This window comes from Oryzias latipes, chromosome 9, assembly GCF_053564925.1.
Source record: "Oryzias latipes strain Hd-rR chromosome 9, Olatipes_Hd-rR_3.1".
Lineage (NCBI taxonomy): Eukaryota > Metazoa > Chordata > Actinopteri > Beloniformes > Adrianichthyidae > Oryzias > Oryzias latipes.
The window spans coordinates 10,603,495-10,618,193 of record NC_136245.1 but is presented as its reverse complement, the minus strand read 5'-3'; the positions used below and the strand labels follow the sequence as shown (position 1 = coordinate 10,618,193).

General features: G+C 41.1%; 1 protein-coding gene across 2 annotated transcripts in view; it reads right to left on the bottom strand.

The window, feature by feature from the left end:
- Positions 1-558: 558 nt before the first annotated feature.
- The window catches only part of si:dkey-112e17.1 (uncharacterized), a 38,296-nt gene continuing 24,155 nt past the window's right edge, over positions 559-14,699 (bottom strand). The window contains exons 3-7 of one of the 2 annotated variants that reach the window (XM_004072854.5): positions 12,138-12,189; positions 8,378-8,501; positions 6,604-6,749; positions 1,798-2,040; positions 559-1,725 (exon numbers count right to left, since the gene is read on the bottom strand). In XM_004072854.5, coding sequence (XP_004072902.1) covers positions 1,060-1,725; positions 1,798-2,040; positions 6,604-6,749; positions 8,378-8,501; positions 12,138-12,189 — 1,231 coding nt within the window. In that variant the 3' untranslated portion in view covers positions 559-1,059. The remainder of the gene's footprint in view (positions 1,726-1,797; positions 2,041-6,603; positions 6,750-8,377; positions 8,502-12,137; positions 12,190-14,699) is intronic. The other variant, XM_011479512.4, reaches the window with a different exon arrangement.

Genomic DNA, 14,699 nt, shown 5'->3' with positions numbered 1-14,699 from the left:
CACCCTTACATTGACGTGTTCTTCCTACCATGACAAAGGTGGATAAAGATGGAAAGATTTCATGTAATCCATGGACACCAGAGAGGTTCACAAATCATTGAAGAAAAAAGGTTCAGCGTACTGTCTAGTGGGTCTAGATGACCCAACTCCCAATGTTAAAGTGCCTAGGATAGCACAAGGGTTACTCCACCTTTGTCATAGTAAGGAGAACACGTCAATGTAAGGGTGCAGAAGTGTATTTGTGTTTGGCCAAATGACCATTACGTCTCTTTTTATAAACATTTGATGGGACTTTGCCTGGTTTTGGCCAGAAAGAGACTGAACCAAATGGGTAATTTAGTGTTGACCCTTGTGCTATCTTAGATGACCCCACCCTTACATTGACATGTTCTCCCTACCATGACAATGTTAAAGTGCGTATGATAGCACAAGGAATAATGAGAATTTAACCCTTATGCTAACCTACCTTTGTCGTGGTAGGGAGAACACGTCAATGTAGGGTGGGGTCATGTAAGATAGCACAAGGGTTAAGATTAGTTTTCATCAAAAAGACACAAATTGTTAACAACTTTTTATTAAAGCTTCACAAACATTTACAAACACCTTAAATGCCATTATTTTTATTTGAACTACAATAATAGTGTATATTAGTACTTTTTAGACTCTTTTGTAGCTTTCCCTTTAATAATCCATGAGCAGACTCTAGAGTAGGAAATTGAGGCTCTATTCTATGTATAATACTTTTGGGTAACTGATAAAATCTTTTTATTAAGTTGTTATCATAAAACTATTTTATACATGGGGTTAAAAAGGTGCTACAAACATTGCAGTTTTGAAGAGCTTGCATGAAAAAAAAAATATAACGCAAAAGTCTTTTTTTTCTTTAAAGAAAATACAACAGCAGTCAGTGCCTTGATATTGAAAGCAGCATATGACATGATTTGACGTATATTTATATAATCTGCCAACAGGAAGCTATGGAGTAGGTTATATCTGGGATGAGCAGGAGGTTATTTTTCACAGTGGCACTAACAGAGTCCGGTGGTGAAAAAGTGGTGGTCACATCTGGTTGGTGACCGTGAGCAGCCCCGTGGACAGACTGATGAAAGGCTTGCTGTCGTTTGATTCTGTAAATCCACTCGCAGGGAAAGGACACACCCCCCCGGACACCTGACTCCCCCATGGCCTCCACTCTGGTCTGGCCCTTTTTGGGCTCAGGCTCCCCACTGGAGCTTTCTTACCATCAAATGTCCCCGGAACCAGTCCGTTCTGCGCTGCAGAGCCAGACGTCTGGTCCAGGAGTTCAGCTGAGACCAGAGGCTGCCGGTCCTCCTCTTCTGAGATGGCAAAGACGGGCACACTGATGTGATCACCCTCGCTTGGGAAATCACGCCTCTTTCCAGTTTGGCCACTTTCAGTCTGACATTGGGTGGAGGAGGAGAAGCCCTGGGTGGGCTCTGATGGGGAGCTGGGAGGAACCCCTTCGGTGGGTCTTTTGTTATCTGTAAGGAGGCCAAAACAAGGTCCTGTGAAGCGAGAGCGGAGCAGGTTGCTGGTGGAGTTGAGACGCCGCTGCCTTTGCGCCGGCTGCGTGAGCGGGTAGGAGGCATTGCTGATGGATGAGTCAGAGATGTTGCTAGAATCTGCATTGGCCTCCAGGTGGACGTCAGAGAAAACCTTCCGGCTGTCGACCCCTCTGCAATCAGATCCCAAACTGGGTGGAGCCTAAAATGAGAAAGCCAATGAGCAGCAGGACAGGTTTGTGGATAAAACCCAGACAAATGTTTGAGCGCTCACGCTGTCCACCAGCTTGGTGAAGGGACTGGTAGAGTTCCAGCTGCACCACTTCCTGTGCAGCTGCGGCAGAGGGGGGAGGAAGTCCTGGAAGGTGCGCACGCTCCACGCTCTCGGTCTGGAGCAGCTACCGCTGCTCTCCTTGAACGATCTGCCACCGATAGGAGAGCTGTTTGAGTCTGCTGAGGGCCAGTCACCTGCTGGACCGGGGCCAGTGTCACTATGTCGCAGAAATCGTTCCGGTTGCTGAAAAAATAAAAATAAAAAAAACCTCAATATTCCCAATCTGTGTGCAGCATGGATCAACACGCGATTCTGTTTGAGGGATTTGAGGGCTATAACCAAATTCCCAAACTAATCCCTAACCCCTAAATGATTTTAGGGGTTAGGACACATGCTCACTACTTTTTAAAAAATAAAATGATGTCACAGATTTCCTGAAATAAAAACCCAATTAATCTGAACATTTTATTTGTTCTGATGATCAAAATTTGGATAATTTAAAAAAATATATACATTTTTTGCTAATGACAAATCGTTCAAACGCCATGCATTTGCACTAAGTTCACCAATTTAGAGAGCATTGATGCATAATCCTTTTTTGCAGAGACTAGTGAATGCTCTTTATAGTGAGCTAAGTAGTGAAGGAATTTGGCCCCAAACCAGGGCTGTGTCGGAATTCCCTATAAACCTAAAGGCATTCTAGTGAGGAATTATTCAGTAACAAAATTCTGACATGGGCTTGTAAGTAATTGGACAAATGAAATAACTGAAAATAAAATGGTCATTAGTAATATTTGGTTGAAAACCCTTTGTTGGCAATGACAGCCTGAAGTCTTGAACTCACGGACATCACCAGATGCTGGGTTTTCTTCTGCCTTCTGAATGCTCTGCCAGGCCTTTACTGCAGCAGCTTTCAGTTGCTGTTTGTTTGTGGGCCTTTCTGTCTGAAGTTTAGTCTTCAACAAGTGAAATGCTGCTCAACTGGGTTAAGATCAGGTGACTGATTATGCCATTCAAGAATATTCCACTTCTTTGCTTTAATAAACTCCTGAGTTGCTTTGGCTGTACCTTTTTGGTCGTTGTCCATCTGTAGTATGAAACGCCGCCCAATCAGTTTGTCTGCATTCACCTGGATCTGTGCAGACAGTATGTCTCTGAACACCTCAGAATTCATTGGGCTGCATCTGGCCTGTGTCACGTCATCAATAAACACTAGTGTCCCAGTGCCACTAGCAGCCTTGCACGCCCAGACCATCACACTGCCTCCACAGTGTTTTACTGATGATGTAGTGTGCTTTGGATCATGAGCTTCTCCACGCCTTCTCCATACTTTTTTTTATTTTTATTCAACCTTTATTTACCCTCTTGCCATCATTCTGGTAGAGGTTGATTTTGGTTTCATTTTTCCAAAGAATGTTTTTCCAGAACCCTGCTGGCTATTTTAGATGCTTTTTTTTAGCAAAGTCCAATCTAGCCTTCCTATTCTTGAGGTTTATGAGTGGCTTGCATCTTGCAGTGTACCCTCTGTATCTACTTTGGGCGGCCGTGGTGCAGCAGTAGGGCGGTCGACCCATGATCGTAAGATTGCAGGTTTGATTCCCGCCTTGCACGCCCATGTGTCGAAGTGTCCTTGGGCAAGACACTGAACCCCACCTTGCCTCTGGTGGGAGGTTGGCGCCAGTGTTCGGCAGTGGAGTCGCCATCAGTGTGTGAGTGTGTGTGTGAATGTGTGTTACTGGGTGAATGGTACTGTGGCTGTAAAGTGCTTTGGGCCTTCGAAAGAGGGTAGAAAGTGCTATATAAGTATACGCCATTTACCATTTACTTTCATGCAGTCTTCTTTTCATGGCAGACTTGGATATTGATACGCCTACCTCCTGGAGAGTGTTGTACACTTGGTTGGCTGTTGTGAACAGGTTCCTCTTCACCATGGAAAAGATTCTGCAATCATCCACCACTGTTGTCTTCTGTGGACGTCCAGGTCTTTTTACGTTGCTGAGTTCACCACTGCTTTCTTTCTTTCTCAGGATGTACCACACTGTTGATTTTGCCACTCCTAATACTGCAGCAGTTTCTGGCATGCTTTCACCGCATGTTGTCTGTTCACAGCAAAATCTTCAAAATGCAAGCACGAGTCCTCCAATCAACTCCAGGCCTTTTATCTGCTTCACTCATAATGACATAACAAGGGAATTGTCCACACCTGCCCATGAAATAGCATGGAAGTCAATTGTCCAATTACTTACGAGCCCATGAAATGAATGGATTGTGTTTAAAAAATGCTTTAGTTTTTCACATTTTTATGCAATCTTTTTGTTCAACCCATGAAATAAAACCTGAAAGTCTGCATTTCAATGGCATCTGAGTTGTTTTATTTAAAATTCACTGTGGTAATGTACAGAAACAAATTTAGAAAGAATGTGTCTCTGTCCAAATATTTATGGTCCTGACTGTATGTACTTAACATTGTCTAGCATAAGTTATATATCAAGCAGAAGGCGTGTCGTTTGTTTGTGCGGTGTGATTGGATGTTTTAAAGCATCAAGTAATCGTGGAGACACCCTGCACCTAAGAGCAACAGTCTTTTGACCGTCCCGTACGTTTTGTTATCCTCTAACCCTCAAAATTACAATGTACATAAATGGTGCAAACATCATAAATGATTGAAAGAAGCAGATCGTTTTCATTGGGACATGTGCAAAAATGCTGGAGAGGCGAAGATGAATAATTTTTCAAATGAAAAATTGTTTAAACACTATGCATTGCGGTCTATATTCACCAATCTAGTCAGCATTGTTGCACACTTTTTTTGCAGAGACTTCTGGAAAGTTTCTAGGGGACTCGATTTTGCACAATAAAATGTCAAACGCAGTACATAGTGGTGTAGTGAGTAGTGACGGAATTTGGACACAACCAAAGATGAATTTTCAGTCAGTGCAAAAGTTTTAATGGCAGCAGAAATCAAAACTGTCAATTTTGTTGGTTCCACCTGCTACATTTTCCACTTTTGACTGAGGGCTTTTGTGCAGAATCTGGTGTGTGCAGCAATACGCTGAAGGATTAACAGGAAGGAAGTGTGCTGATTAGCTTGGCGCGCTCGGTCGCACAAGCAGCCAGCTAAGTGTGTGTGGCTCCTGGACAGATCTCATTATCATTTATTAGTAAGCCTTCCGGAGAGCAGCAATGATTTTCGTCACATTGTTGGGTTTGTGTACGTACACGAGTATTAACGTAGTTCTGCTCCAGCTAGCTGGAGATGCCAAAGCAGATTGACAGATTAGAAGTGCAAAGGTCACTATCATTTCTGATTAGTCCATTACTATTAATCTGGGATTGGAAAGGGGGGTGCACTCATCAGAGGAAGATAATCCTCACCTCAGAGTGGCAGCCGCTAACTTTGTCTAGACTTGAATTAGTAAGGGCTTTAATATTTACATGTCTGCTTAGCAAAGCTCAGTAGGCACAATGGAAAAGTTAAGGTTTGACACATGAGCTTAAAAATCAGTGATTGCATTAAAGTGGAGACTGCCGTCCTAGGTTTAAAGGGCAAAGGTCGGAAAACAGTGACTTGAAAGACGGGAATCCACTGCCTCGAAATAGCGGGAAGGGTTCTCAAAAAAAAGGTCTACATGCGAGTCCCGCATGAACGGCTGAGACGGTCGCCTGGTGCCGGCATTCCCACTAACCGAGTGTTTTCAACGACCCCTGCAGCCCATGGCCCGTGCAACATTTCCCAAACATGTGAATTGGGGACACACATAGGCAAGACCACACACTGCGTGCCAAAAGGTGCATGACACACAGCAACACACACACTGAGCTGGGAATCTGGCTCTAGTGATAATACTCCATTAGCCTGAGCTGCAGAGTTGCAGAAAAGCTTGCCAATCCTTCAAAAAGCTGCCAGAGTTGTTTTATGCCAACTCTTTTTCCACCAGCATACAAAAGGGAGCAGGGAAAAAAAATGTAAAAAAACAAATAAAAAGACCTGATTTTTTTAAGCTCCTCTCATCTTTTAATTATCCCCAATTCCCATTTATGTCATCATTGTTTTCATACTTTGAATGTATCTTGCATATGCCAGAATAATAGATCTGATTATTCATTGCTTCCGAGATAATTGCCATAAAGTGAAGTATTTTCTTGTAAACACAACCTTCAGATTATACAGGCAATGTATTTTTTACATAACAAAAAAGCTTCATCTATATATATATATATATATATATATATATATATATATATATATATATATATTAAAAAAAACCTGACTGAATAAGAGAACCAGACTGAGTATGTATGACCTCAAAAATGGCTTACCTCTGGTTTCAACTAAATTAAATCAATTCAGTCGGCAGTTTTTCACAATACAGATGTCGCCATGTTGGATTGCTCCGAGACGGTCTGAGTCAACATTTCAATGGCAACTACTCTCACCTATCAGGAGTGAGGTTGTTGGAAAGACACACCCCTACCACAAAATATGTCAATCAAATGCTTTGAATGTTCAACGTGGCCAGTTTATAACTTGAATAACTTGCTCTACAGAAAAAATATAAAGAAAAAAATTAGGATTATCAATAACATATTAAAAAAAGGTAGTAGAGCAAGAGTAGTTATTGTGACAAATACCATGACTGAGCAATGGGATTTTGGCTTCTTGGAACACAATGAGGAAGGAGTCTCTCAGTCCAATTCTCTAATACACTCAATGGCTGAGAACCAATCTCAACATCTGTTTTGGCGTCCCAAATAGTCCTCCAAATGTTTGGACGAACCAAACTCCAATGACAAACTGGTTCTTACTGTGAGTGGGGAGAAGGGCAATCCACCTGGGGTGGTGTTTGACGACACGATGAAGACCTCGTCCGCGCCGAGGTCGAGTTCCGTCAGACCGCAGCAGGAAAGGTCCACCTCGGTGTTATGAGCATCATCTCCATCTGCAATGACTGCTGAAACAACAACCATTCAGTTGCAGTCTCTTTTCTTTGACAGACATCAGATAGATCTAAAAAGATGCAGGTGAAGATCTACTCAGATTGACACAGCAAAAAAGATAACATATAATTCATGAGTGCTGCAAAGCAACTGGAATGGTTCCAAAACTGTGGGTTTTGGTGTAAACTGACTGGATCTCATGACAACTGTACACCCCTGTTGTTTCAACTTCTCCCAGGCTGTTAGTGGGTTCAATGCCACAACCCACAAGTCTCTACGGTTGCTAAGTCCCACTGAGAGAAACGTCTCTGGACTGCTCCAACATAAAGTTACTGCAGACTCTAAATCAACTTTCCCTTCCTTGCAGTAAGGCTTGCAGCTTACTGCAAAGTCTCTTCAATTGACGTCATTTTCTACAAAATACCCTTTTTTTTGGTACAATAAGTCACAGCAGGCATAATCTGCATAATAAAGAAGGAAAAAAATCGGATATAAGTCTCACTGGAGTATAAGTTGCACTTTTGGGAGAAATTTATTTAGCAAAGTACAGAAACATTAACAGACATTTATCTTAAAAGGCATATCATAATAATGGAATCGATAATAATAGACTACCATTATAATCTGCACGCTGCACTACTGTAACACAAGATGCTTATTTAGCTTCATGAAACATAGGAGGAATCTAGTAAATTAGCGTAGATGCATGGAAATGCAGGTCTCAGGCTTCTGCATTCAGAACTATTACATTCATGTGTTGCTATGCAAGTTTCTACGATGGTTTTCAGGCTCTATGTCCAAAACGAGCGACTCTTGAATGTGCATTGAAAATACAACCAGGTTGAACTTTGAGCAGTCAGGGACTTTGGTGGTGATGAATGAATCACGTCTTTCTACTTACTCAAGTGCCAACCGTTTGAAAATTGATCATGAAGGAGAAATCCATAACTGCTTTTTGTGGAGCTGGATTCACGAGATTTGCACCGCTTCGATATTTCGCACCAAGCCTCTCTACATCAGTTAACAGTAGAAAAAGAAAAAGAAGCCCCTCTCTGCTTGTACAGTGTGAATAAGAACGTTCACACTGAATGTTCAAGAATGTTCATTAACATGTTCAAGAACATGCTTCACATGTCTGATGTGAATATCAGTCGCTTTTAAGTATAATCGCATCCCTGGCCAAACTTTGCCAATAAAAGAAACACGACTTATACCCCAAAAAATATGGTAAGCGTCATAATTATAGACTATTAATTAAGATAGTTTGAAAATTGATACATAAAGAAATGCTACACTGCAAGATTAAAAAAAAAGTTTGTTTATGGTCGTCTGACTATAAGTCATTCTGTGCAGTTTGACTCTCCACAAACCTCAAGTCTTCACTCTAAAATGAGCGGCTGAACTTTAGCGAATCACTGCTTTGCCTGGGAATGAACTGGTACAAGATTTACATTCTTGACAATAAAAACTATCATTCTTGAAATCACTGGAGTTAAACTGGTGGCGTCCACAGTAATACACTTACATTGGCTCCTTGGTTTGCAGTGCCTAATTGCTTTTCCCCACAACTTATGGTTGTTGCTTAAACCATAAGGAACATCCATTTAGGGAAAGTGTGGGAATGATCACAAACGCCCCTAACCTGTGTGTGGGGGGCTGTCATTGTTTGTGTCCGCTTCTACAACCATCTCTGGGTCGACCTGATTCTCAGCCATTAGGTGCAGTTCGCTGACCTCCCCAGCTGTGTTTCGAACTCCTTCAGACACCTAAAAAAAAGATCCGTTTTACAAAAGCAAGTGTGCATTAAGTCATATCTATTGCTGCATGTTCAAAAATCAATCAATCTTCAGCTAAAATAAATGCTTGAAGCAAAAAATAAGGATTATCGAGTATATTTCAATGACCCTAATATCTGCTGTGTCATGGTTAACTTCTGCTGAGTACAAAGGTTTTTATTAGACTGGGCAGAACTTGCAGCTGCTTTGGTTGTTGTAAACTTGCTGTAAAAGAATCTGAATTTTGTTGAAAACAAGAACAGTTTGATGACATGATGGAAGAAAAGATTGACAGCAACTGTGATAAAAGCTTCAGATAACATAAAGTTCAGATAACAAAACCAGAGTGTACCCAACCTTTACCTGACCAGGCATGGGATAGGCTCCAGCTTTCCTGTGACCTCAAAAGGGATTAAGCAGGTTTGGAAATAGATTGATGGATGGACTTTGCTGCTACATATTTATTTTCAAAGATTTGTAAAGCAACTTATGATAAAAACTCCTTCCCTTCTCTACGAAGTAGGGTCCTTCAGGACCTCTTGTGGTGACCCTAAGTGGCTAATGGGCCTATGTGAGGCAGAAGAATGTCGTCTTCCTGCCGGTTCGAGCTCCCATCTTCTCTTTCAGCCGTCCAAGTTGGGATGGTGCACTTCGTCAGTTGGCGTTGCAGGTCTTGGAATTAAAAGCCACCATTTAGGTGGCCCTGCGCCTCATCCTCAATGCTGCTATTTTCCAGTTGTACCATCAAACAGACCCCCCCCGATATTGGTGTTCAGCTCCTAGGGAGTGTAGGGGTGGTGTTTGTTGCAGGACATGGAGCAGCAACTTCAGAACTGATCCCAGGCAGTAGTTGGTGCTAAGAGTTTGAGGTCAACATCATTACTCTGGTTTTGGCTGTTGGTTGGTTAGTGGAGGGAAATCCACTAACATTAGCCAACATTCATTCACACAAATCAACACACATGGTTTCGCACCCACACAGTGACTCGTCTCCTGTCCAATTATTTTGTGTTTCATAATTTAATCCTCTGTGACAGATTCAAGGACTGAAGTATTAATAAAACTGATTAAATTAGACTGACGAAGAAGACTCAAAAATAAGAATTGGTTGAAAGATAAATAGCCTAAATAAGTGATTTAAAAGGATTGCGAAAAAATCCTGGCTCTACTAAATATTATGTGCAGACAGTAATAATAGAAAACATCACTGTGGAAACCTCATCACTCAAAGACTTTATGCTTCCATATTTTCCAAACTCTTTATTCTGGCTCTGCGGGTGTGCAGGTTGTCAGCTTGCAGGCTCCTCTGAGGCTAAACTTTCTTTTTTAATAAAACTCGTGGTTCAGGTCAGCCTGGGTGACCCTGAGCCATGTCTATATTTTTGCTGCTACAGACTTTAATAGCTGGGGGCCTCATCATTATTTCTTAATGCAAGGAAATTCTTGAATCCATTGGTTACCAATATGTACAATAATAAAAAACAAACAGTTAAGATAATCTGGCTTAGTTTGATGACGTGTTTAATGGATTTTCAGTAGTGCCTCGACACAAATTTAACTGTAAATTGTCCCTTAAAAAAACCATCAGTATCTGTTTGTCACAAGTGTGCAGAAAATGTGATAACTTTACAAGCAGACAGGAAATAAACTCAGGCTACAATGCCACATGATAAAAATCACACACGAAGCTTGCATGCGATAACAATAATTGTAGGTACAGTAGTTAATTTTCATTATGCAGTAGTTGGCTTATATATAGTTTTGGCCTCCAAATATTTGCAGGAGACACTGAATTTAAAATGCTGTTCCATCCAAACTTGGTTTCACAGCAAACTTTGCTACAGACATCCCTGGGTTGGATCTACTACCACAACACAAACAACAAATAAAACCTGGTTCCAACATTTTCTGCAGAAAATACTGTAACGTTTGAAAATGTTGATTGCCAGGATGTGAAATGTTTGTTTTTCTTCTTTTTCTCTATAAAAGGTATTAGCAACTAATTCTCAGGTTGAAGTGAAAAGGCACTAAATCTGTTGACTTTAGTGCAATATTTTTTTAAAATTTAGAGTTTAACATATCAGATTAATCTGAATGTACATGTCATGGGAAAAAAAAAGCATGAATGCAATCTTTTAGATTTAGGGTTAAAAAGATGAAAGGACTGTGATGCAAACCATAATTGCTACTAAAACACAGCTGATGGGGATAAGGAAGCTTTAAAAACGGTCATAAATAGCCTTTGTTTCAATGCTGTGACCTGATGTGAACCCTAAGTGTTGACGCTCAGCGGGTTGTGGAGGGGCAGGGCTACCAAACGGAACAGAGTGGGTCTCAGGGGCAAAGAATATTAGGAGAAACTTTGGGTGATCCAGGTGATCCCAGACAAATCCCTGTTTTCAGAGGAATGTCAGACAATCAAATAAAGCAATAAAGCAGGCAGACAGGCTAAACGAAAAAAAAAAAAAAACTGCATGCAGAGGAGAAAAAAACGAAGTGGGCAGAGTTTATTAAGCCAGTTTTTTTCTGAAAGTGTTTGACCAATCTGCATAGACTGAATCAACTATTCACTTAATCATTAGGAAAAATTGTCCCATTTTAACCGGAAGTGGGTTAAAAAGTTATAATTTCTTTAAAAAAAAACGTATTTATGATCAACTTCAATGATGAAAACTAAGCGTACCTTGTAAAGGTTTGCCCATTTTTCGCCTGCAGACAGCCCACAGGGGCAGTTGAGACCAAGTCATTACTGCTACCTGCAGCACTTACCTTGCTAATTCCCATCCAATCTCTCTTTCTAAAGCCCCTTCTTTCCAAATACACCAAAGTGCAGTATAAAAAATAAAATGTAAAAGATTTCCACAAAAAAGCACAGGCATCGGTAGTTTTTCACAAGAGGCTTCTGCACTTCTGTGAATGTTTTTGCTAAAATACAATAACAGGGTTAAGTGTCGTGAGTTATTGTTCATTTAAAGACCAGGAACAAATCAAAGTTTTTCCAATTGTAATACATTTTTGACTCATAACCTGAAAATTGATTTTTTCCCACCTGACTTACCTTCAGCTCAAAAACTAACACTGATCCAAAAAAAAAAAGAGGAAAGCTTTTGTGAAATAATAACCACTACAAGCATAAGTAGCTGTACCTAAATGTAATATCTGCTTACTTTATTTTTTAATGAACAAGTAAAATAAAATGATAAATGTTTAATGGCGTAGGCTTATATAGTGCTTTACTACATCCTTTGAAGGCCCAAAGCACTTTACAGTCACAATCCCATTCACACACACATTTACACACTGATGCCAAACACTGGCGCCAACCTATAACCACCAGGAGCAATGTGGGGTTCAGTATCTTGCCCAAGGACACTTTGACACATGGACAAGGCAGGAACTGAACCTGCAAACTTCTCATCAGAGGCTGACCATTCTGCTACCTCTGGACAAAGTATCAAATAAACATAAATGGAATGTATGCCAATACTCACCTTATGAGTCTGACTGCACGCCTACATTTCAGTATTGGCGGGTTTGAAAGTTACATTTTTAAATAAAAAAAACGATCCAACAGAATATTACAACAATATTGTGTCTCTTTTCATACAATCATGGTGCTTTCTGTACCTCAGAATTGCTGGATGTGCAGGAACTGGCTCGTTTTGGACACAATTTGGGTCTGGAAAACATGCAAACATAAAATCAATTCAAGCTCCTAATTACAACCAGATGTGAGGAAAAAAAAGTTTGTCTGAAAGTTTGTCCAAACTTGCTGCACTGATCGTTCAAAACAGAAAACCTCTGGTGTTTGCAGTCTCACCAGAAATGTCAAATGTACACTTTCCCATAGCAGTACAAAATGGGAGCTTTTTTTGACACTGTAATCACCTCCATCATTAGTATAATAGCTCTCACATAGCTGTGGCTATTTCCACAATTGTTCTGCTGTGCAGGAGGATGAAGCGACACACGCTGCAATCTTAAGATTCACACAAATTCTACCCAGTTAGTTCTCAGTGCACTTATGTCAATGCAAGGCTTTGCTGTTGGGAAATCTTCGCTGTAGTTACCCTGGAAGAATTATTGATTAGATTTACAGCAATTAACAGTACTACAGGGACAAAAACACATATATATTGACAAAATTATGTGTGGGGTAAAGAAAAGTAAATGCAAAAGCAGAATTAACCAGTAGAAAAGAAAAAATGGGGGGCAGATCTTTATTTTTTGCAATAAATAAATTCATTTAGAGACAGACTAGCAAAGGATAAAATGAGAAATATATAATAATTAAAGAATTAACTTTCACCTTTATGGCACTTCATCCTGACCCGTAACTGATGAAAGACTAATTCCTCTAGAAATGTCAAGACTTTGTTTTGAAAGCCCTCATCTTGCATTAAAACATATATAGTGAAGGAAATAAGTATTTGATACCTTGCTAATGATGTTTTTTTTTTATTATTTAAAAAGAAATTAACAGTCTGTCATCCTAATGGTAGGTTCCGTTAAACAGTGAGATACAGAAAATCACAAAGAAAATCAAGAAGTCCAATTTGAATTTAGATAAATTCCTTTTAATAATATTGAGAGAAAAGTGTTTGATCCCTTAAAGAGTTCTCCTTCACAGAGTTCTGATAGACTTTCCTAATCAACCTGAATTAAAGACACCTGTTTGAACTAACCACCTGTATAAAAGACACCTGTCCACAGAATCTGTCAATTAGGCTGCATTTACACTGCAGGTCTTGATGCCCATTTCCGATTTTCTGACTATATCCGATTTTTTTGACGACCCGCTTACATCATCTTTCAAAAGTGACCCGTATCCGATTTTTGCATTTACACTATACAATGCTGAAACTATCAAACGTAGACGTTCTGAGGACTACGTAGCAGCATTTCCGCCTTCCGCGGACCTCCTTCGGACTTTTGTGTCTGCGGTTGTCATGGAGGCAACTCAGCGACGAAGGAGGCGTTGCCTTGGGCGCTCCAGAGGGGAGGCTGCTCGTCTCTCTTTGAATTTTGAACGAGGAAGTGTTTGCAGACGTGCTGTACCAACAGTTTGATCCAAGTGTTTAACCTTTCCTGCGCGATGACTTCTCTTTTTCCGACCGTGGTCAGAAACGCACAGGAGACTTCCTCCAGGGCCGAAGGCGGATTCTCCTCCTTCGGGGTTCACTTTCCCGTTCTGAACCCTCAGCCTCCAGAGTGGGTTAAGAAAGCCTCCAAAACAGTTATTTTGGGGGAGACACCTTCTTTTTATTACGGTTCTCTGACACTGTCCTGCTCCGCGCTCACACCCCCTCTCCTCTCCTTACACACACACACACGTACACGCGGTGCCCATCACATACACGCCCCCACTCCGCAACAACACAAGCAAAGATATAAACAGCTTCTAGCCTGTTCCAGAGCAACGGTGTCCAGCTTGATTAGTTACCGTTTGGGTCCGGACTGGGACCGGACCGGAAATAACAGCGGTTTCCGACTACGGTCTGATATCTGAGGCTGAAAGATAACACGCTGACAGCAAAATCAGCGCACAAAAGCACCCTAATAAGTCATGTGAGCTCAGTTGGTGGTGTCCTGAGTTGACGTCACTGACGTACGACTCGCATTTACTAGGGAATATCTGATTTGTCTGCTTACATGGCACACGCAAATGCACGTATCTGATTCGATTCCGATTTATTTCCACATATGAATGAGGCCTGTATCTGATGTGAGAAAATCGGAATCCATGCGCTTTTGTCCTGCTACACGTTCACCGGTCATATCCGATCTGTGCCACAGGAGAGGAAAAAAAAATCGGAATTGGGTCACTTGAACCATGCAGTGTAAATGCGGCCTTTGTCAGACTCCAGACGCAAAGGACTACAAAACCATCAGCAAGAAGTTGGAGGTTAAGGTGACAACTGTTGGTGCAGTTGTGCCAAAATACAAGAACGTGACCATCAATCTCCCTGTAGGTCTGTAGCTCCAAACAAGATCTCACCTGATGGGGTTTCCATGATCATAAAAACAGTGAGAAAATGGCCTAAAACAACACGGCATGAGTTAGACGATGATCTCCAAACAGTTGGGACCACAGTCATCAAGTAAACCCTTGGTAATACTTTACGCCGCAATAGTTTAACATGTTGCAGTGCCTGCCCAAAGTTTGCCAATGAACACCTTAATGATTTG